Source organism: Hemicordylus capensis, chromosome 3 (genome assembly GCF_027244095.1).
Source record: "Hemicordylus capensis ecotype Gifberg chromosome 3, rHemCap1.1.pri, whole genome shotgun sequence".
Lineage (NCBI taxonomy): Eukaryota > Metazoa > Chordata > Lepidosauria > Squamata > Cordylidae > Hemicordylus > Hemicordylus capensis.
The window spans coordinates 258503671-258528401 of NC_069659.1; the positions used below are offsets into that span (position 1 = coordinate 258503671).

General features: G+C 41.5%; 1 protein-coding gene across 6 annotated transcripts in view; it reads right to left on the minus strand.

The window, feature by feature from the left end:
- DOCK1 (dedicator of cytokinesis 1) overlaps positions 1-24731 on the minus strand; it is a 645511-nt gene that overhangs the window by 581090 nt on the left and 39690 nt on the right. Inside the window, exon 1 of one of the 6 annotated variants that reach the window (XM_053305328.1) lies at positions 8183-8408. The exons of the other annotated variants lie outside the window; for them this stretch is intronic. Coding sequence (XP_053161303.1) covers positions 8183-8195 — 13 coding nt within the window. The 5' untranslated portion in view covers positions 8196-8408. Of the gene's footprint in view, positions 1-8182; positions 8409-24731 lie in introns of those variants that run through there. 6 annotated transcript variants of the gene reach the window in all.

A 24731-nucleotide genomic window follows, 5' to 3' on the forward strand; every position in this document is an offset into this window, starting at 1 on the left:
CCAAGCGTGGCTACCCAGATACCGCAGAAGCCCACAGGCAGAGCCTGAACGTGATGGCACTCCATACCATTTGCCAGACTGCTTAGACAGACTGTCAAGGAAGAAGAGAGCAGCAAACAAACAGATCCCCCACCCCCGCAAAAGAGAGATTGGTTTGTAGCTGAAGTTTTAATCATTCTATTTTTATTATTTAAGCACTGCTGTTATTAGTATCATTGATATTTAAAGATATTGTTCATTATGATGTTTTACTTATTTTATATTATTGTTTTAATTGTAAACTACATTGAGAGCAAAGATAAGTGAGGGTATAATTTAAAAAAAACAAAATAAAAACATAAATGCCACTTACCTATCTACACTTGGCAATTTAAGAATTATTTCAAGTAACCAGACAGAAACAAGTTCATTCATTCAGTATGTATCATGTATAATGAATTGGGGAGCAGGTGAAGTAGGATTACATCTGTTGGCCTGACACGGTCTTAAATGCACTGCAAAGGGCCTGGACACAAACATACACGTGTATACACAATCACACACACACGAGCCCCTTTCACAGACAGTTCAGAGGCTTGGGGGCAGGCCTAGGAGATCCACCTTCCACATATCCCAAATACTACACACTGAATACATGTAAAGGGCTAGAAAAGCTTCCATTAGGAAGAAAAATTGTTTCATTTATGCCAGAAGTTTACTTGTGGGCAAGTGGAGTAGTAAAAATGGTTGTGAGACATACATTTCGTAAACCTGAATGCATGTAAATGTTACAAGTTCAGAAATCCTTTTGTCATTCATTCCATAAGGGGGTTTGCAAGGAGGGCAGGCTTAGCCTGCTCTCCCTGCAGACAAGCAAAAGGGAAGCCCTGGGCGGCCGGATTGGCCACCTACACAACTACTGGCTCCATCACAGAGCCAGCAGGGGTGTGGGGATCGGGGGTTGCACGGCCCCCAGAAGTTCCAGGATGCCCCGCGCAAGTGCACCAGGCATTATGGAGAGACCCCCCGAGCCTGGAGCTGTGCCACAGCAATACACAACTGAATAAAAGGGGTTAGCGGTGTGTTCACTCCACTAACCCCATTTAAGGGGAGGGGTATTCAAGTGGGTTACGGATCGTGAGAATAGCCTCATGGTCAGACTGCTGTAGCCTGCATAATGTTAGAAAGAAGCCCTAGTTTATAAGTTTAAAAACCAAACATTACTATGTTGTAATGGTATCAGGTAGCAATCAGGTAACATGTACAGTGCCATATAAGCACACAAAAGAGTGGGGCATGTACTGACTTTATACATGTTACCTCTTGGTGAAAAAAAAGATTTTACTTAAAGTTGTGTGAACAAACACATAGCTTTAATTAGGAAAGGCTAGCTATGAAAAGCAGTCAGAGATAGTCTGGAATCAAGGGGTCACTTGCACAAGTGGAAGGCACTTCTCCAATTTCCACTGTAGCCCCTCTTCACCTCATCCCACACCATTCTAGAGGGTCCCAAAAACTTCTGAAGCAGCATTTCTGGGAGACAAAAGGGGCTACAGTGGAGCACTGCTGCAGGAAAGCTCCTGTGTCTGAATCATTGTTTTCCTTGTACATCTCTAGATCCCACCAGATATCTTGACCTTTAAAATGTTTTCAGAGTAGGTAGTAGCTACCTCCCTCTCTTCCAACTTTAGAACTCTTGTTCCAACTCTCATTCTTCACAGAGTGAAGTAAAAGGGCATTATTCTTAGAAAATTTCAGTCTAGATCTTTTTAAATTGTTCTAAGAACAATAGCCTTTTGCTTTACTCTGTGAAGAATGAGACTTTAAACAAGAATTCTAAAGTTGGAAGAGAGGGGGGTAAATACCAATTCTACAATATTCTAACCACCATCATTCCCCACATCACCATAATGCATATGAATTCCTTCAGCTTCTTATCCCCAAAAGTGTAGCAAAGTACCTCACAGCAGATAAAATGTGATTTGGTTCTCTTCTTGTTCAGAACATTTGTATACCCATACTCCAATTAATTTGCGTGCATTATTGAAAGCAATTTTTAAAGTGTAGTCCTTCAGCAAAAAGTCACTGCAGAACTACTAACTAAAAATATATATATAACTTCTAAAGTGTGAGTGCAGAATGTGTTTGTGGAATCAGCTTTATAAGCATGAAACTATGTCACTGCTTTTCAACTATGGAAATAATAACATCAGAAATAAGCCATGTTCAGGCAAGCCACCTAGTACTGTGACAGTAATAACATCTATTTATGCAAATTAATTCAAAATGAAACATTACATTACTTCCAGCACAAAATACCATTTTTCTAGGATAAGCCATTTCTCTGAAAACAATTCAAGGTTCATTACTTTCAAGAGCACTTCCTCCCGCCCCCAACTGTTCCAGAAACCAAAGCATGGAGAATGATGAAAGAAATTCAGTTGCTTCACATCTCAACTCAATCGCTTCTTAGGGCTGTTGAACAATCTCCACTTTCGATTTTGGGGTAGAAATTTCTAGCAAATTTGGTGAGGTAGAGATTTCTCTTAAAACACACATAAGATGGTGCTTATGTTACCGTTTACTAACCCTAAATCTTTGGTGCTCTTCTGCCAATGTTTGTTTTCCTGCTTGGATGAGAACCCTGAATGAATCCAACTGACTGTACCGAAGAAGCCATTTTAACGGATCACTCCAACGATAAGGCTTCTGAAGATTGGAGAGCCAAGTCCCACAGGGCTGGGTGCAAGCGAGAAGCCCTATTCTTGCGAGCGTGCTTTGTAAACCTCTGGCAGAGAAGACAGGTCTCAACAATGTGGGATTTCCCCAGGCAGAGAAGACACTCAGTATGAGTATCGGGGGAATAGAAATAATCCTACTTGTTGCCAAAATGCAGATTCTGCAATGTTAACTGAAACATGGACGATGAAAGACCGAAGAGATGAGGAGTGGTCGCATATGGCAGCTGGGGGCAGGGTTCCCACTCAAAGCAGGAGAATTGAGCTTGTTAGGTTCAAACGAGGTCTCTGCGCAGGCACATAGCCCACTGGTGTAAAAGACAGAGACCACGTCGAAGACAAATAATGTCCATTTGTTTCCACTGAATGCATAAACTGCTCCTACAATATCATGATATCATTATATTAGAATATCATATCATCATCCTACAAATGGTTTTTTACAGTCATTTGTTTCCTTAATAGTTTCTTTAACAGCTACATCATCACCCTCTTCAATTCCCTTTGCTTATCACACAGAGTTTCATGGAAGGTGTGGCCTTACCAACACAGCTCTAAATTAACGTTTGAAATGGTGGCATCTTCCCTTTAAAAACAAAAAAGCATTTATTGGAACATATTTAGAAGAGATACAAAATTGCTAGAGTTGTCTTTTCAACAGACCCACTTCCTTGTTACACATTTTTCACTCAATAGTTCAAGACGGACCCTAAAAATAACAAGGAGTGGTGAACAGACTTGAAAGCTAGGGAGGTGGGGTTGGGCATGCTTGGTGACTTATTTTTACATGTTATTAAAATTTTACAATGGATTCATGACAAAAATAAACTGCTAACCGGTTTAGTTTACTCCAGCCTTGAGAAATTTCCTTTGGGGTCTAGGAGACAATCCTAAATTTAGGAGCCAGGCAAGAAGCCTTTGACAAAATTACCAGACTTGATAATAGACATTGCTGGGGAGGAAGGTAAATGGGCTTCTCTTTATCCCCTTTACAAGTGACATCCTTGAACCAGAAACAGGGCTACCTAGGACAAAGAAATTTTTTATTAAATAATGATTTCTCTGACTATCCTTGTGTAGGTACCATGAAAAAATTTCTAGGCATCATGGTTCCCTGGCTCCTGGATCTTATCAAGCCCTGGTTTACTGTATACTTCTAACAACCCACTATTTAAACTTTAGAGACACTACACTTTTGCCAATACTGAAATTATTAAAAGTCATTTTTCTTGGCTTTAAATACAATACTTTTCTCCCCTTAATAATAAAAACCTCTACTAATAGCAAAATACAGCATTTTAACATGTTAACGGCTATTCAGCAAATAAGAAGTTATTAAAATGCAATTAGCTGTTCAGCTCATTATGCTGAACCAAGTGAACAACAGCACAGGGGACAAACTATTTGACAGGAAATGCTATTTTAAAAAGGACAGTAGAAATTCTGTGCTAAGGGGCAGACAATACTGAACAGCTGTATGCCAAGTATTTTAAGGTAAGCAACCGTTGCCTGCTGGAGATTTCAAGGTACACATACCATGCTATGTTATTTATTTATAATTACATTTACAGGCCCCTTTTCTACCACATGCAATTTTTTTAATGAAACAATACCCTGAATGGTCATCCATGCCTAGAAAATCCATTACCAAGCTTATATCCCTTTATGAAGGTGGCTTAGTCCTCTTGCCTCTTAGCAATTGCCAGCTTCTCTGTAGGTGACTGCCCAAAAGATAATGCTATAGTGATCAGGGGGCCCTTCGGGGGATATCTGAGGTAAAGCCATTGCTTAAGTGACAGTAATCTGTTCTTTTCAGTTTTCATTTTCAGATTTAAAATTTGCATAAGACACTCCAAGCCCTAAGGGTGCCATGAGATATAAAATCTAAATGCAAAAAAGAAAAAGAAAAAAAGAAAAGAAAGAAAAGCATTAAACAAAACAAAATAAAACAAAAAACACTTGTTCCTCCTCAGTTGAATTTCTCCTCAGAAACACATAAAATTACTTGTGCTGAGTTTCTTTCCTACCAAAGTGAGTTTTGCAGATGAGGAGCACACTGACTAGCATAACACGGAGAATGAAGTCAGCTCTATTTACAGCACATACACACAAGTGGTCCCTAAACTCTGGTCTAGTGTCTTACTGGTTGGTCTCACCTATTTATCAGATATTAGCTCCTGTGCTACACTGCCTTGAACTAATTACAGTTGTCCATGAGTTTTTCTTCACCAAATCCCAATCCTACTATTTAGTATCTCAAAAGTACTGCAAAGGCAGCAGCAAAGGAACAAGTTGCCCTGCCTTGCATAATACAGCAGGGACACTCCGAAGACGACGCAAAAGTGTCTCCATTCAGATTCACCACACAGTCTGAAGTATTATGAGAAAGCATACTAGCAAGCCCACGGCAGTTTGCGGTTGACACTCATTACTGTGAGTTGCTCTATGATGGTGCTCTATGACCACCAGCTCCTTAAATACAATAAACCAAATCACAAGCAGATAGGAACTGTCCATCACATTTTGTGTTGACTTCCAATGAATTAGGAGCATTGATCTAGAGTACTCTGCAATGGATTTTAATTAAGAGTCTTTTTTACAGTCAACTTGTAGAGAGTTATGGCCAGAAACATGCAGCTCAACAACATTTTACTTGAAGCCGTCCTGAAAGAGAACAAGGCAGAAAAGCTAATTCACTTTGTTAAAATAAGTATATAGCCCCTAACATGGAAAATGAAAGTGTTGGATTATAATTTTAAAAAATCCAAGTACAGCTGATCTAAAAACATTGCACATGTTTTTAAAATATGCAATTGAAAAATCCAATAAGAGATGAAAGCAAACAGTCTAAAACTGTGTTTTGCCAAAACAAAAACAACAACAAAACTACCTTCATGAAAGATTGCTGTACTTTTATACTCAATATTTTAAAATGCTTTACAGTGGCTACTAACTGAATTAGTGTCTTGTACATAGAAGAGAGGCTTTTTTAAAAAAAAAATTGAGTGGAGTGAAGCTTTTTTATGTTTTTGAAAAAGTCAAGCAATTTATGAAATTTAATTTCCTAACCAAATCCAATTTCAGAAAGTGAGAATGGAGCCTACGTATGAGTGTTATAGCTTTACGCACATACATGTTTTCCAACAATATGAAATGCAAACAATCCAAACTCCAGAAAGGAATTTTGTTTTCTAACCTCACTCTTTAATCTTACCCCAGGAAACACTGATAATGGACAGTAGCCCCCCACCCTCCGTCTCTCTCTCTCAAAATTTACTTATTACATATTGATATGACCAAATTATTAAAAACGTCATGGTGGTTTACAAACAAAAGAAAAACAATTAACCTGTAAAAGTAATGGCTGACATACAGACTAATGAAGCAATACGAACCCTCATGCAACGTCTGCACCCCTCTACAAAAGCACAGTTGTGCAAGAGCCTTTAGACTCCGGAGTGCTCCCCACATTCTACAAGGGCTCTGCAAGCTCAGAAACATGTCACAGTGTGTTATCAAGTTCTGTTCCACATAATTTCATCTGGGGAACACAGGAAGCTAGCCTAGATCAACTTATAAAAATGTCAGTAAGTTGGCTTTCTAAGTGGAGCCAGCTGCTAGAGATCCAAGACTGGTACCAGCTGAATTACCAACAGGAATGTCCAAAGAAAAGATGAATTAACAACAGATACAGCAGCAACAGTAACCCAGTTCAGCCAGAGAGGATCTTAAAAAATGCCACACTGAGTGGTGCTGACAACACAGCAGGTGCAAGATACAGGTGACAAGAAAAGGAACAAGAAATCAATACACCTTGCTAAAGGCTTATCTCAGCCACTCACTACCAAATTGACACTTTAAATGGGTTTGCACTTGTGTGACCACTAGAATTGGATTCAACGGTAGTCAATGATGCCCCAAATCAGTGAGAGGAGATAGGTCAAGTCAGCTAGATATGCTACAAGCCACAGCCATTGCAATAAGAGCACAAATTTAGAACTGACTGATTGTGACGACTTACTATTCAGCAGTTCCACTATATTAGATTGCATATATTCTTGCTCTTCAGAATTCCTCACAGAATTCCTGCCCACAGAATTATCTTGTACTGTAGCAAATGTACATAAACTATTATTAGGTGAAAGAAGAGAAGTAATGACCAGTCAATAGGTTAAAAGCCATCATGCTCATGGGCTAAAGTAAAGGTAAAGTATGCTGTCAAGTTGATTTCAACTCCTGGCGTCCACAGAGCCCTGTGGTTTTCTTTGGAAGACTACAGGAGGGTTTACCATTGCCATCTCCCGTGCAGTATGAGATGATGCCTTTCATCATCTTCCTATATCGCTGCTGCCTGATATAGTACCAGCAGGGATTCGAACTGGCAACCTTCTGCTTGTTAGTCAAGCAGTTCCCTGCTACACCACTTAAGGTGGTTACGCTCATGGGCTACCACTAGCATATTTTACTTATCTATCCACACACATGCATACTGCAAATCTATCCACACACATGCATACATTCTATAAGCCCATCAACACGAAAGATTCATGCAACTAGTTTTTATTTTATCAGATTTACATCCCACTCTCTGCCCTAAGAAAATTGCCATAAGCCAGAGATTCTCACATTTGAGTCCCAGATATTGCTGAACTCCAACAACAGCCATTGTGGCTAGGGATGATGGGAGCTGTAGTCTAAAAGCATCTGGGGACCCATATGACAACCCCTGCTGTAAGCTGCTCTGAGCCCAAACCCAAGGGACTCAAAGAAGTTAAAAAGTCTGGAGGATAAAAGAGACCAAATAATTTAGAGAAGACATTTTATAAACATAGAAATTAAAGCAGGAAAAGGTGTTGCAGAGTGAGCTGGGGAGGGAATAGAGCTCAGTCCCAAGTATGCTGTTCCACCCCGCAACCCCACATGCACAATGTGCCATAATTTGCTCGCCTAAGCTATCTACATTGTTTGTGTGTGCATGTGCAATTTTAAACCAAACACACTTCAGCATGTTTCAAACAGCAGTTTTCCACAAAGGATGGATAGAGCACAATTGTTAGGTCTCATTTATGGCAATATATTCTTATGACCTAAGCAAATAAAGGTTTCCTTTCCAAAATAAGGCTGCATTGTTTCATTTCTTAAAAAGTTGTAGTACATATAGCTGTGCAAGGTCCCACTAGCCTACCTTTAGAAAATTGGAGTGTCTGAAGCAGCAAGCCTCCTGCTGTTCCAAGCATTTCTCCACTCTTAAACTATATCACCTTTCCATTTCAGAAAAGAGGCTCTCTATAGGAAGCATATCTTTATGTGCACATCTCTCCAGCACTGTGGCAGTGAGCGCAAATGTGCTAAGATAGATTATTCACCAGATATATTATTCCAAATAAACAACTTATCCCAATAATGCTGTATCATACCACTGCAACATTAGTGACATAAACATAGTCCAAGCAAAATATCCAAACCTGCACAAAACATGGGCAACAATGCAAAACGAGACCTGTTGAATAGTCAAGAAATACATTCTTTGCATGCACATATGTCTCTTCTACACTGACAAGGTCAACCAGGGTCTTGTTTTGTGGAAGGGAACGGGAGAGGAGGGTAGTCTAACTTTTATCTATCCTTGAAGTTGCCTAAGACCTGGAGGCTTGTAACAAACACTGCAGAGCACAAGTCTGCTCTAACAATCCCCCAGGCTCTCTCTTTCATTTAAGCCAATTGTCAGAGAGAAAACTTTCTGCTAACAGCTGCAGTTTGTGCCACCAACATTTTCTCAGCCAGCTGCAGAATAAGAAATCACATCACTTGCTTTTGGGATAGCTTTTAATACCTAGAAAACATAAGCAGATGTTTGAACAAGAGATATTGTCAGCAAAAAAAGAGAGAGAACACTTCTTTCTTTTTTTGCAAAAAAAAAAAAAGATTTAAAAATTGTTTACTCAAAATCAATACAGAGTCACATGACTTAACTAGCTTCCCCAACAGCAACAGAGCTGGCTTGGCCACATGCTTCAACAAAGAGCTACTGTATGCCTTAATCAGGATTTCAGAGCACATTTGTTCTATAGCAATTGGTTCTTTTTACTTGCAGTGTGCTCCCCATTTAAAGCACTCCTCCTGATACATGTAATATCCATTTTAGAGGAAACTGACAAGGAAGACGTAATTGATAGCTGATCATTCATTAAACACATCTTTCATAATCTTCCTCTCCATAAATCTGACACATACAAAGCACAATTCAGCAAAAAGTTAAGACTTCAGTCTCACTGGTTACAAATCAAGATATCTGATCACATGTAAATAAAAATTGAGCAGCTAAATCATGCTTACCACGGCCAAATTTGGCATGCATATGCTAATTCAAAATTTCACACTTAAGTAGAGTGAAGCTTTTTCAAGTGAACCAATCCTTAGACTTACATAGGCTCTGCCATTTCCTTGCATAAAGCTTCTACACTGTAGGGGTGTTTTGTTTCTTGTTTTGTTTTTGTTTGGGGTTTTTGTTGTTGTTGTTGGGTTTTTTGTTGTTGTTGTTGTTGTTGTTGTTTTGTTCTTTTGCTGCTGCTGCTGTTCTTGTAATAAAAACCATAAAAATCTGGCCAGTTACTGAAGCTCTAAACCCAACACTGCTTGATTTTAGATGAAGATGAATGAAGTGCTTTGAACTCTGATGGAAAGTATCTTGTTTTCAATGAAGGCTTTCCCCACTTCAAAGTAAAAAATAAAACCGTTATCCATTTAAGTTGCTACAATGAAGTGTTCAAGTGTGGTATCTCTATCTTCTCTTTCTCAAAATTTCCTCATGCTAATTCTGGCTATCAAGAAACTGCTACAAAAGCAGACAGAAAAACAAGTTGCTTTGTTGGTTGCCCCATAAATTGTCCTTCATGTTTCCCTGACATATATATCATATGCTGAACACCCAAAGTTCACGTGTAGTCAAATGACCAGTGCTAGTTCCCTTGGATTAGAGCATTGCCTTAGACCATTAAGTAAATGTGACACCTGCAATTCTACTGTAATAATGCTTTCTACATTTTTTCAACCACAGCAGTTAGTCTAGATGTTTAAGTGCAACTATTCATTAATTCAAATCATTTTTAACCAAAAACTCACAACAACAACAACAACAACAACAACAATAATAATTCGATTTCTATACCGCCCTTCCAAAAATGGCTCAGGGTGGTTTACAAAGAGAAATAACAAACAAATAAGATGGCTCCCTGTCCCCAAAGGGCTCACATTCTAAAAAGAAACTTAAGACACACACCAGCAACAGTCACTGGAAGTACTGTGCTGGGGGTTAATAGGGCCAGTTACTCTCCCTCTGCTACATAAAGAGAATCACCACGGTAAAAGGTGCCTCTTTGCCCAGTTAGCAGGGGAGTGGATGAATTCTCTGATGAATTCTCAATAGATCAAGCAAATACAACTTAAACAAAACAACAGAAGTTCAAGAGACATCAGAATCAGTCAGAAAGCCAATGTACAATGTATGCTGCCTGCTTTCTGCTGCCTGTTCCTCGTGCCCAGCAGAGGAGGAGGACCATCCACCAGCAAGAGGCACAGGGTGAGAACCGGTGCTGGGTGTGGCTCCTCTGCTGTTTGTCATCTGCTGCTGCTGCTGCCTGCCCGCGAGACTTCTGCCTGCCAGCTCTGTTGCACCTGAGTGTTGGCAGGACTGGTGTCCTGGGCTTCCATCTGCCCGCCCCTGGGCTACATAGGAGACTCCCAGTGGCAGCGGGACTGCCACCGAAGGGGCGACACCAAAGGGGGTCACCCCTTTGGGGAGCAACGAGGGCAAGGGCTATCCCCCCCCCCAGTTTATCATTTTTAGGGTTGGGGGGTGGTTGAGATAAGGCTTGGGTAAGATCTGTCTTGAATGTTTTGGATTCTGTCTAGAGATGGGGAGATGGGACGGTGTGTCCACTGGTCTCGGTGCAGCTATTCCAGTGGTGGTGGGGAACAGAAGAAGTTACGTTGGCAGGTCAGCAGGCTGTTGCAGGGGAAGGGAAATCAGAAACTTAATAGTTGTTTCCCCTTTCGGCTGCCTTGCCAGCTCTTTGACCTTGGGGAGCAGTGCCAACAACCCACAGAACCTTGTCTTGCTCCTTTGTAATGCCAGGTCAGTCCAAAACAAATCTGAAATAATCCATGATTCGATCAAGGATGAAGGGGCTGACCTGGTGTGTATTACAGAGACTTGGTTGGGGGAGGCTGGGAGCCCAGTTTGGGCCCGGCTTCTCCCTCCAGGGTACTCTGTAGAGGAGCAGGTAAGGGAGTGTGGGCGGGGAAGTGGGGTAGCTGTGGTCTTTAAGGATAACATTTCCCTTACCAGGATCTTTATCAGAGTGTCTGATAATATTGAATGTGTGTACATACGTTTGGGGACCGGGGATAGATTGGGACTTCTGTTGGTGTACCAATCATCCCGCTGCCCAACAGAGTCCCTAAAAATGGCTCCTTGGTATACAGAAGATCTGCGGAAGCTGAATTGGCAAGGTAGACGACTGGAGCACAAGTGGAGGAAGACTTGACTTGAATCCGACAGATTGCGACACAGAGCACATTTAAAGATCTATGCTCTGGCTATACGTGCAAAGAAGCGTTTCTTTTCTGCCCCTATTGCTTCCGTAGGCTCTCCTCCAGCGGAGCTATTCAGGGTTGTGAGGGGGCTAGTAGGGCCCCCTGCTCCCCTGAATTCGAATTTGGAACCATCAGTTGCCCGCTGTGACGCTTTTAATGAGTTTTTTGTGGACAAAGTCTCTCGTATTCGGGTCGATCTAGATTTAGACTCCACAGTTATCGCAGTGTCAGATGCAGAGGTATCCAGCAACTCCTCTTGTGTGGATCAATTTCAGTTTGTGACTCCTGAGGATGTGGACAAGCTGCTCGGAACGGTGCATCCTACCACCTGTCTGCTTGATCCTTGCCCAACGTGGCTGGCAAGGGGGTTGTTGTGGAGAGCCTGGTGGCAATTATAAATAACTCTCTGAGAGAAGGCAGGATGCCACCTTGTTTAAAGGAGGCAATTATTAGACCTATTCATAAGAAGCCTACCTTGGACTCCTCAATCAATCAATCAACATTACTATGAATGAGCTAAGTTTCTCTGTCCTTGGCTTCATGCCTCTACAATTTTTATGCAAAACCCACAGCAAAAAATCATATTCTTATGGGCTGGTTCACACATTTGATATTCTCACATACTGTACACACAGTGTGTCAACAAGCCACCACCAGTGTTTACTGTGCAATACAGACATGCATACTTCTCTGCTCCCAGTGCCATGAATTTCTATGATCTTCCACCTTTTTTTGAAACTGAAAATTTGTAGGGATCAAGAGGTTGGTGTTCCACATCATGTCATATGTGCTCTGGAGCAAACTGTAGGGCCCATGTGTACATTATATTTCATTAATCTCCGAATAACCATTGGAAAAATAATCAAAAGCAATCACAGCAAGAGTTCCAATAAAGCCTTTCTTGAAAATATATCCTGTATAGTCAGACCATTACTATGTGGTTGAAATTCAGCAAGAAGGTAACTTTGAAATGGAACATGCTATTGTATATCATTTTGATAGAAAAACTGATCTCACTAGTGTTACAGAGCAATTTGCTAAATTTACAGCAAGGCTAGACAACTTGGACCCCATCATCCACTACTGGCCACTGTGGCTGGGTATCATGGGAGCCCAGCAAACTTGAAAATGCACTGGAGGGACAGCAGAGATGTTACACTGCACAAATCTTTCCAGCTTAAGAAAAAAACACTGCGAAGTTCCCAATACTCTTCCAAGTCAGCTAGATTTGGAAAAAGTCTGGTGTTTTGAAAATGAGTGCTGCCAAGACACATGGAAGTATGGGGAGTCTGTCTGCAAGGCTTCTATACACAACCAAGAATGTGGGTTTTGTATAGGCATATCTAGGACAGAGACACCCCTAGATTTGCCTATACTGTACCAAGTAAAAACAGTGCACTTCATATAATTATTTTCCAGTGCTTTTTTGCAGCTTGCAAATGACTAGGGAAAGGCTTTGGTTCCACTTAAGGCTTGTGCAATTTTTCATAATACTGTACTATAAAATTGCCTATATTGTGTACAAATGTATTGTGTACTCACACACATTAAAGAATGATGTGTGTAAATACTGTCAAAAACAAATAACCCACCCCACTATCCCTAACTTCATGTAGAGAAAGCACCATCAAGAGGTAGGGTTGTCATTTCCAAAAGAAAGTAAAGCATTACTCACCTAGCTGACGATTATTTAACATCACCTAGAAGGTGAAGAATTACTCCCCAGCCTCAGGAACACTGCAATGTTCACTGCCTGTGGTGATTGTGTGTGCAGCGGGGGATAATCCAGAGAAGGGTTAACCCTGCCTCCCCACCTCTCGATCATGTAAAAGGCCCATTATCTATTAAAACCAGGATGGAGAGTGAAGCCACCCTGAGAATATAGATTCCTACATACTACAAACTTGGAAGACTACCGACTAGGGGTGTGCATGGAAAGTTCATAGCAGAACCAGTTCACCTCAAACCAGGCTGGCTCATAGGTTCAATTGTGTCCAAACCAGGTGAACTGGTTCCGCAACGGTAAGGGGCAGCTGGGCAGGGGCAATGAGTGAAGTAAAAAGCTCCTAAGCTGGCCGCCGTTACCCCTCGCCCTCCTGGAACGGCCCCAAGGACACTCCCCCTTCCTCTACCAAGCCACCAGCTCAGTGACAGCTTTTTTCTGGCCTCTGCACATGTGCAGGGATCATAACCAAGCTGCCAGCTTGGTAAAGGAGAAGGGAACACACTTGGGGCTGTACCGGCAGCCGCATCAGCTAGGTAAGGAACTTCTTACTTCTCTCGGTGCACCCGGCCACCCCTACCCCCACCTCTCCACTTGTAAAGGGGTGGGGGAGTACTTGCAGACTCCTGCACCGTACTACTTGTACTTGCAGACTCCCCCACCGCTATACTTGTAAAGGGGAATCCTCACTGGATTCCCCTCTACAACTATATTGGCCACCTGAACCGCCAAACCAGTTCAGTCAAGCAGAGCGGGCTGGCCAGTCAGTCGGTCTGTCTGAACCAGTTTGGAGCAAATGCGTTTCGGTTTGAATTGATTCAAATTCAAACCTAACACCCCACCCCACCCACACCCTTTTTTTTGTTCAGTGCACAACCCTACTACAGAAACCTAATTTGTTAAGAAACACTCAGTTCATCCACCTTCAGTTACCAGAATTCCACCCAACGGAGGACAATAAAAGAAGCCAAGGCAATGTCTGTTGATGACGCAAGCTTCTTTGTCCAGGAAAAAACCACTTAGAAACATAGGAACATGGGAAACTGCCATATACTGAGTCAGACCATTGGTCTATCTAGCTCAGTACTGTCTTCACAAACTGGCTGCAGCTTCTCCAAGGTTGCAAGCAGGAATCTCTCTCAGCCCTATCTTGGAGAAACCAGGGAGGGAACTTGAAACCTTCTGCTCTTCCCAGAGCGGCTTCATCCCCTGAGGGGAATATCTTGCAGTGCTCACACATCAAGTCTCCCATTCATATGCAACCAGAGAGGACCCTGCTTAGCTAAGGAGACAAGTCATGCTTGCTACCACAAGACCAGCTCTCCTCTCCAAACTTACTTTTCAGTGCATATAGCAACATCTTTGGCATCTGGTAAACCCCTCCTGAATTCTACCAAAGACAACCACAGGGCTCTGTGGTTGCCAGCAGTCGACACCGACTCAACGGCACACTTTACCTTACCTTCTTGTCATCTTGTACTAAAGTTGCCTTAAAATTTAAGGGGAAATATGAAGGAACTGCTAACATACCAGGCAACCTACAAAGCAGTCAAAATTGAACACTGAAATCAACAAGACAACACATTAGACATGACTAACTTAAGTCCCATCACTTTTAAAGGCACTTAGTTTGGATAATGTTCACTATTTTAGCAAAGTCAGAGTTGCACACTGGATAGCTATAGATTCCCTAGGCATGAGCCTATGAGCTGAGACTCCCTGGCCAAATATTTAGATTCCTGTAAATAAGAAATGGAACACTGGAATTAGCTTAAATTTTAAAATGTAGCTACATTCAATATATAGATAGCTCTATTAAAAATCCAATTAAACAAAGAGTACTTAGAGTTAAATCAGCTTAAAATCTAACCATTCTGGCTTCATTGAGTTGCAGCAGAAGCTCTCTTTATATAATCATCATGCATTTGGCATTTGCATCATTTATGTCAATATCTTCAACTACTCTAAGTCGGCCTCATTCCAACCTATTTGGGCTATAGATTGGACTCAAAGTCCCAAATATATGGCATCACAATTTTTAATTATTTGCTACTGAATTTAGAAGTCTATAGAATTTAGAAGCCTATAAACAAAAGCAGCTTCTTGCCTGCAAGCTCACAGTCTGATGAACTGACAAAGATGTGCACTAAAGAGAATTACATCAAAACAAATAGTTCAGACATCAGTGTACTCTCATTAAGGCAAGTGCTTTGAGTAATGGCCTTTTAGCCTAAAATATGTTTTACAACTTCAAATGCGGGGGTTGGGGGGGGGAATCACTGTGAAAATGAAAGAATAAATGAAAGGACTACAGACAGACATAAGTTGAAACTTCTTGATATAGGGGTTTGATGGGTGTGTTGTTTTTTTCTTTTTTCTTTTTTGCAAAACATCTTCAAAACATTCTCCACCTTTCCCCATTTCAACTCTAATAAGTGCTACTCAAAGAACACAGAATTACATGTAAAAGAATATAACCTTTTCCTCTCCCCTTCTATCCTTCAACTCTATGTACATCAGGCAAAACCAAAATCAGGTCACTTAGGAAGAACTAGAAACTTTTCTTAGTAGCCATCTAATCCACAGTGTCCCCCTCAGATCTGCACTGTAAGGAATAATAGTTCTTATTTCATTGGCCCTGTTCTCTTTTCCAGATATAGGATCTTTACTGGCCCCCATGCAGCTCATTACTGATCCCATGCGTCAGTTTAGTACTTCCACTGTCACACTGTAAAAGAAAGAGAGTGCAAGAGCACTGGGTGCCATAAACATACTGGCAATACCTCATTCCAAATCCTGGCTTAGATGGTCTCACTCAGCAGTTTCAGGTGGATGATTAAAAAAACATGGGAGACAAGATGGAGCCCTGTGAGGCTCTGTACCATAAATGTGAGGCTCTGTACCATTAATGCTACTCAGGAGCTCTAGCCCCACCTTTTGGAATTGTGGTTAAAAGGTTTATTTGTTTTATTATTTATTTTTATTTATTTAGCATATTTTTATACCGCCCAAAACTTACGTCTCTGGGCGGTTTACAGCTAGATAAAAACAAAGGTAAAACATTAATTAAAAACAAAAACAAGAAATTTAAAACACAACAATTTAATTTAAAGAAAAAATTCTAAAAACAATATTTAAAAATTAACAATATCAGTTAAAAGCCTGGGTGGTAATGCTTGTGGCCACCACCTACTCTCCTTTAGGGTAAGGTCCTTAGTTCCTTTCCCTTTGGGTATCCTGGACTGGGAAGAGTAGGAGACCCAGACCACCAACCATCCAACTGGAATCAATAAAGAATCCTCGCGGGACAGGCACAATTGGTGACCACTAGGATCCATGGCAAGTTAATGTGATGCTAGGGAACGTCCCTCCCCTTTCCCACAGAGCATTCCAAACTAGTCTTATATAGAAGAAAGAGGGGTTTTTTTAATTATCTGAAGCACTTGATTGTTGGGAAAATGTAAGAGTTGGCAACAGGAAACACAAATCAGCTTGTAGGGCCACAGGCACACCAAGTCAAAAGGAAAAACAACCAAACACATGGTCTGAGAACTTTTCCTCCCACTGTTTTTTCTCAGATGGCAGTTCTTCCTCAGAGATTTTCTTTTTCTGCAGCTTTTCCTTCAGCTTTCGTCAGTCCAGGCCTCCCATTGAGGACCTGCGGGAGAGAGTGTGACCCCAGCCCTTTCTGGCTGCTCTCTCTTCAGCTTACAACAGCATCCAATAGCAGGTTAAGAATTGAATAATTAAAGCACTGTATCCTAAGTTACTAACCCCCAGACAGAAGGTTACCACGGGCGATAATATCAAAAATTACTGAGAGGTCCAAGAGAATTAGCACATTCATCTTGACCTTCTCACAGCGTACGACAACCATCAGGAGATCAAGCCAGTTTCTGTGCCAATTTTTTTTGGGGGGGGGGGGACTATCAATTTTTATTAATTTTAACAATAGCAATATTGTCATTCATTACAAATAAAAGATGGACTTCCCGCTCACATTTCTTCGTGAATCATCAACTATAAAATTTACCCTTGCTATAATAATAATTCAAAACATAAGTTCAAGCCCTTAGTTTCTGTGCCAAAATTGGGCATGAAACCGGATTGAAATGGATCCATTTCTGGGACCATAGTCTCAGCTACCTTAATCAAGAACACTGGCTGCAGCTTATGAGAACTAGGGAGGACATGTTTCGTAGAAGCCTGACAAGACAAAAGCCTTAAGGTTCTAGATACAAAGATAAGCATTAGAGAGTTTGGAGCTAAGAGGGGAAACTGGGGGAGCTGTGGCGTTGACCATCACAAAATAGGAACAGAGACATTGGAGCAAAAACATCCGTGGCATCCAATATCTATATACTAATGCCCAGATTATGGGACGCAAACAAGATAAGCTTGAACTTCTTATTACAGTTAAGTTTAAAACAACCTTTTACACGTGTAGAATCCAAGGGAGAGAGTTGTGGCATGCAAGGACAAAACAATTGGAGTTGAATCAAGACTATCAATGGTTCAATGAGATAGGTATTATTTACAGAGAGGCAAGTGCAATCTGCCTTCAGTGCTCTTGCTGGTGGCTGTTTGTTAGCCCCAGCTCTACTCCAGGACTGGAATAAAAGTAACTACAGCACCATTCAAAAGGTGGCCTAGATCAATGAATGGGTTAACCAAAAAACACCACAATAGGTTCAACTGAGACTTGATAGGATGATTCCCAGGATTGGAATGTAGCAATTAAAGGATATAACTTGTTCAGAATGAATAGATGCAATGAAGAAGAGAAAAGAAAGTACATGTTTTTGACATATAGAGCCCAAAGAAGCACTAGGTAGGATTCCATGGCTAGATAAACAGCATAAGAAGCCCAAAACAACCCCTGAAGGTGGAGTAAATAAGAAGTATTTACACAAACAATTCCAATTAGAAAGCTAATTAATAAAAAAAAAGCTAAAATGTGGCTTCAGAAAAGTTTTAGTGATGAGCTGCGAGGGAGGGGAGAAAAGGGAAAAGTATAAAATGGAATAAAAGAAGACATATAACCAAGGATATCAACCTTGATTTACCTTGATTTCAGCAAAGCATTTGCAGGGGAGAAAAATCCCCATGACGTTTTGATTAGAAAACTGATCAAATGCAGGCTAAATGATAATGCCATCAGATAGATTCAGAACTGGTTGAAAAGCTACTCAAAAGAGTGCTCATCAGTGGCTCCTCAAACAAGAGGGAAGACTCGTGTGATGCTACATGGATCTATCCTGGGCTCAGTACTTTTCACCATTTTGATAACTGACCAATAAAGTGGTGGGACATATCCTCATCAGATTTGCAGATGACACAAAACGAGATGGGATAGCTTTCACCTCAGAAGATTTTCAAATGACCTTGACAGAATGGGAAACAGGGCTTAAACAAATGAAATTCAACAGCGATAAATGCAAGATGCTGCCCTTACAAAAAAAGAAGATATAGGGTCAGGTATAAGACGATGCATACCTATCTTGAAAGTAGTACATGTGAGAAGAATCTCTGGATTGCAGTCAATCTCAAGCTAAACATGACTCAGCAATGCAATGCAGATACAAACCAGGCTAGAATAATTTTAGGCTTCATTAATGGAACAATAGTTTCCAAACCAGGAGAAGCAATAGTTCCACTTTACTCCAGATGAGATCTAACTAGTGCAGAGTGCTGTGTCCAGTTCTGGGCAGAGCACTTTGAGGATATAAACAAACTGGACCAGAAGCAAGGTTAAAAGAACTGAGTATGTTTAGCTAGAGACGAGGAGACAGGGTGCAGGGGTGGAATATGACAGTACTTCTTTAAATACCTGAAGGGCTTTCACCATGTTAAAAGATGCCCCTTTGCCCAGTTAAACAGCAGCAGAAAAGAATTAAAGTGAACAATGCAGCAAAAGTTATTAAAATGATCGGTGCAACAACAGCTGCTCAAGCATGCAGTGCACGTGTGTAGTGTGTGAGATGACAATCCATTAAGGCAAACAGCTGTCACAAATCCATAATATACAGAGAGTACAAATATAACAAAATCCAGCAACATTCTTCTGCAAGGATTACTCAGAACCAACAGCCCAACTTAAAACCACAAAAGGGAATTTACAAACACAACAGATCAATTCAACTGACTGTCCTACAACATTCTGCCAGATCTGTCTAGTTTCCCCTCTTTCATCTGGGACTGCACTTGTTTAACCCTGTACTGCTTGTGGGAGCTGCAAGATATTTACCAGAAAACCCTCCTACAACTGAGAAATGGGTGGCACCCCCACTGCAGTGTCTGAAGGGGCAAGACCCTTTGGTATCACCCCACCAATGCCAACACACATTAGATTCGTGTGTTCTCCCCGTGTCCTGTCTTCCCCACCCCCCACAAGTGGGTACTGGGGTCAGAACCATCACAGCAGGATATTTTCAGTCTTTGACAGTCTTAGTTCACATAGGCTAGCAGGTTCCCACTGCTCTCAACCCAGTTCCTGGCTTGTCTTGGTTCTCCCCTTGGCGGCAGCAGAAAGCTAGATGGAAAAAGAAAAATAAGATTGCTCCTGGAGATTCCAGCCACTGCTGTTCTGCCCTTGAAAATGTGAAGGCACTGCTACAAGAAAAGCAGGCCTTCTGGAACCCTTCAGGACACATTTCCCCTCCAAAGTAATAGCTGGGAAAAGCACAGAGTATGAATCAAATACATCCTAAATTACCAGTTGGTGAATAAGAGGAGATAGAATGTAATTGCTTGTGGTTTATGAAACCGAGCAATGATGGAATGTTGACCCTCTGTATAAAAAAAAATTATGCTGTAAACACAAACCCGTTCAAAATTTTAATCACCAAGATGCCACTGCGTCTTCATAAATCAAGCAGCAAAGCTAACTAAGTAAATAGCTAACTCAAACAGACTGCACAAGCGGGTGGCAGGGAGAACTCTTATGTTCATTAACATTCTGTTCACACCAATGGAAATACGCCAATATAATCCAAGGAATCACTTTAGTTCTCTCCAGTCCTGTTCACGACATGCTTGTGTTAGCAATACCACTGGCTAATCAAAAGGAAATTGCATCTACACCATACTGAACCAGTCACCAAACTATTACAACATCCTGTTAAAGAATTTTCTATAAAATAGCTTGCAGCCTAACTGCAGATTATAGTAAGACAGTGATAAAGGGCAGTTTTCAGGAGTTGCCAGTAGTTAACAAGAACCTTGCAAACAGTGTTCCCTCTAAGGCATGTTTGTGTGCATGCACTTGCATGTTTTTTTATATCTGCTCAGTTAATTTTAGTTCCTGCTCAGGCTGAATTAGGAAGGTCCCACTCTGAATGCACGTGTGCACACACTACCTTGATACTGCTGCCCAGAACAAAACTCATTCCGCACACCGATGAAAAAAATTAGGGAGAACACTGCTTGCAGGTTTGTATCAGCATAGCATACAATGCACAGAGTACTCTTCTTCCAGCTCACCAGTTTCAGCAGACAGTCAAGAATGGAACTGAGATAAAATTCTACTGGCCTCCCTCTCTCTTTAGTAGGATGTGCAGAGAACACTGTAATGAATAGCATAATCTATCTTCTCTTTATTCTCCTTCAAAGAGTTTATGGATTACTAAAATACATTTATTGTACTCCTACCTAATCATTATCATTATGAACATCTAATCGTTCTTTGAAAAACTCTAAAATGTTGTATAAATTGTATATACAAACGGAACATTTCACAAAGTAGAGAAGAAAAAGACGAAGACAACGAAGAAGACAACGAAAGCGACTAAAGAAGACGACGAAAGGCGACAGAAGAAGAAACAAAACAACAGCAGCACTTTCGCCGAACCTTCCCTGAACCCAGGGGTGTTTCTGAAAATGGACATTCCAGCTACAGCCCATTTAAATTCCAGTTACAACCCAGAGATACTTTAAGGCAGCCTTGAGAAGTTTCTTTGGATCTTGGAGCAGCCCAAAAATTTAGGAACCAAGCAATAGACACCTGATAAAATTACCAGACTTAAGACATAGTGGAGGGTGGTGGTGAATGAGCTTCTCTGTATCCCTTTTAACATACTTAGAACAGGGCTGCCTAAGACAAATTTTAAGAAGTATTAAATAACTTAGTCTCTGAATGTCCTCGTCTGGGTACCACGGCTTCAGAGTGTCAGAAATCCATGAGCCCTCACCAGATTGCAATAGTTCCTCTTCTATTTCTCTGCACTGTTATTCTTACGCTCACCAAAATGTCTTATTTCTAACATTGTTAGGAATCCGCAGCTACACAAAGACTGATATAAGGGAATTACATGGACTAATTTTCAAAGCAGATTTCTGCGTTCCACAAGCCAAGGGTTGTTTAATGCATACAACAGAATAAGATGGCAATATATTTTAGCACTTCAGACTGTAATTTATTTATTTATATTTATTTATTACATTTTATATCCTGCTCTTCCTCCAAGGAGCCCAGAGTGGTGCATTACATACTTAAGTTCCTCCTCACAACAACCCTGTGAAGTAGGTTAGGCTGAGAAAGTGACTGGCCCAGAGTCACCACGCAAGTCTCATGGCTGAATGGGGATTTGAACTCGGGTGTCCCTGGTCCTAGTCTAGCACTCTAACCACTACACCACGCTAGCTCTCATTTTTAAACACATTTAAAAATCACATTTTTAAACACTATCTCAGGGTTTTTTTAATCAAACCTTGCAAATTTGAGCCAGTTATGGGGCACACATTTTAAAGTGACGGCTCTCCTTACTACATCCTATATCTCTCCTTCCTATATTTAGGAAGGGAAAAGCAACATCCCTATTCATCCCTGCATGCCATCCCTCCAGTGTCTGTTACTGATGACAACACTGAATTTATCTTTAGAATGTAATGCCTTTGGGGAGACGGAACAAGTGTATTCATTTTTAAATGTGAACTGCTCTGAGAACTTTTGGTTGTTATTGTTGAAAAGCGGTATTTAAACAACATCAACTGCAAGTAGCCTGCAGGCAGGTTTTCCTGCAGGCCCCCACAGGGCCAATGCAGCTCACTTCAGCAACACCATGCCAAGAACCCATTGTCCAAGGGGCAGACTTTCCATGAGTCCAGGTGAGGCCAACATGGCACCATCCCTGCCTTCGCTCTCTACCACCATGGTGCTTTGCCTCTTCTTTTTGCACCCACCTTCCCTGCACTCTCTCTTTCCCCCTCTTACATTCTGCCCACCTCCACACCAGAAACTTGTGCTATCATATCTTCATCCTCCTGGGCAAGAAAGGGAAGAAAAACAATATGCTACATGAAACTTGGGAGTGGAGGCAGGAAGAAGCATGTCCCTCACTCGAGCACCTGCCACCTGGGAAGGAAAGGAAAAAGGCACACCACAGTTCAAATGGAACTCTTCTCTGCTGCTGTCACGTGGGCAGCTCCCACAGCAGGATCTGCCTGCTGACCATTGCTGCCACCACAGCAGGCTCAGAATGAGGGGTTTGGATGACTTCATGGAGGAGAGGTCTATCAATGGCTACTAGTCGGAAGGCTGTGGGCCACCTCCAGCCTCAAAGGCAGGATGCCTCTGAGTACCAGTTGCAGGGGAGAAATGGCAGGTGAGAGGGCACGCCCTCAACTCCTGTCTGTGGCTTCCAGCGGCATCTGGTGGGCCACTGTGCGAAACAGGATGCTGGACTAGATGGGCCTTGGGCCTGATCCAGCAGGGCTGTTCTTATGTTCTTATGTAATGCAAGTAGAATTGATGCAAGAGTAGTGCTCACTGCTGCCACATGGCTATAGCCTCCCATTTCCACGGGCAGACTCCTCGCACAAAAAGAATGCAAGCCTTAGCACCGCACGGGGGGAGACTGCACCCATATTGTCTGAAACAGCACAGCAGCGACAGCAGCAGCCACCCACTCAGTTACCCTACACTTCAATACGTGGTGCAGGTTAGTCCAGTATGACAGCAGTAACTCCAATCAATTGGAAAAGCCAAACCACAGCAGGCAGACAAGTAAAAGGGGAGGGAGGTACGTTTGTGAGTGAAATCTATTTACGATTCCATTGAACCCAATGGGCCTTTATTCAGAATACAAATATTTAAAATGGTGCAAAGACAGAAGGGACTGGGATGAGAGTCAGAAAGTAAGGACCGTGGCATGCTTGGGGTAAGGATGGGATGAAACTGTTCTAATTAAAAGACTGACTGAATAAGAAAGGGCAGAGAAGTCTAATATTTACAGCAACCAGCACTGAAATAATGCAACACCTCACACTGAGTTAAGTATGAGGAAGTATGACTAAGTACTCATTAAGTACATTAATGTATTTAATGAGTAAGTACATTAGAATTTCTGGAATTAAAATGTTGCAGCAAAGTTGTGTTAATGTTTAGGAGATGTGAAGGAAGAATTCCTGGTTTGAAGCAATGTGGTCTACTTAGTTTCAGTCAAGGTTGATTCCTGGCCTATATTAAGATCTAAGTTGTGCACTGCTTAACTAGTCTAACTGGGAGAAACCTTCTACTTGCAGAGGGTTGCAAGTAGAAAAACCAGAAAAAAGTTGAACCCACCCACACATGCAATATAAAATGGTCCATCTCAACAACTCATTCTCCTGTAGATGGAGACAACAGCCTGGTGACAGATTTGAGGCCACTGAATTCTGGATTGTACCACTTCAGTCTGCAGGGGAAGAATCATATACCGTATATACTCGAGTATAAGCCGAATTTTTCAGCACCCAAAATGTGCTGAAAAAATCAGCCTCGGCTTATACTCGAGTCATATAGCTGCCTGAGTCAATCAGGGGTTTTTTGGTTTCTTAGGTAAAATTAGGTACCTCGGCTTATATTCGGATTGGCTTATACTCGAGTATATACGGTATTTGAATAGTCCCCAACACAAATAGTTATCTGCATGTATACTAAGCGAGCGCAACAGGGGAAATTATATGCATTTATTTTTATCCCACCCTTTCACCAAGGAACTGAATATGCCCTTTTATCCTCACAACCACCCTGTAAAGAAGCTACTGGGTGTGTGTGCGGGGGGGGGGGGGTAGAGAATAAGGCCCAAGATCACCCAGTTTATCCCAGTGGTTGCGTTGATTTGAACTCTGATCTATCTCATTCTAATCCAACATTTTTAACCACTGCACCACACTATAACATATCCTTCCATATACTTGTGTAGGGACCCTTTTTTGTAAGGTTCGTACCAGCTCTCAGACAGGAACTGTTGGCTTTTCAGCAGCTAGCAAATATGAGAGAAAGGGAAGAACTGTCTAGATTAAAAGTGACGGTGAATTACATATATGGGAAGGGTCATTGCCTGGAGATGATTGAGTCTGGCTATTTCACACATGTGCATTCCACAGTCCAATTTAATAACATCAACATTTTAACTTATTAAAGTTTGTTATGCGGTGGGGGGACCATCACCTGGTAGAGCTATACTTGCCTCTTCATTGAAGAACATAGCAGATGTCTCTTCATTTCTCTATATGGTACATATTTGAAAGCCAGTCTTCTGTATTGGTCACTGTCTATTTCAAGTTCTATGTACTGTACTCAAAAGACATCAGCTACTTCCATCTGGCCCAGTGTTTAGACACATTTCCTGTTGCAAAGTCTACTTGAGAGATTATTTCAACATTATTTGTGTTTCCGATTTCAGATGTCACCTTCTTTTCTCCAACCTTCTCCT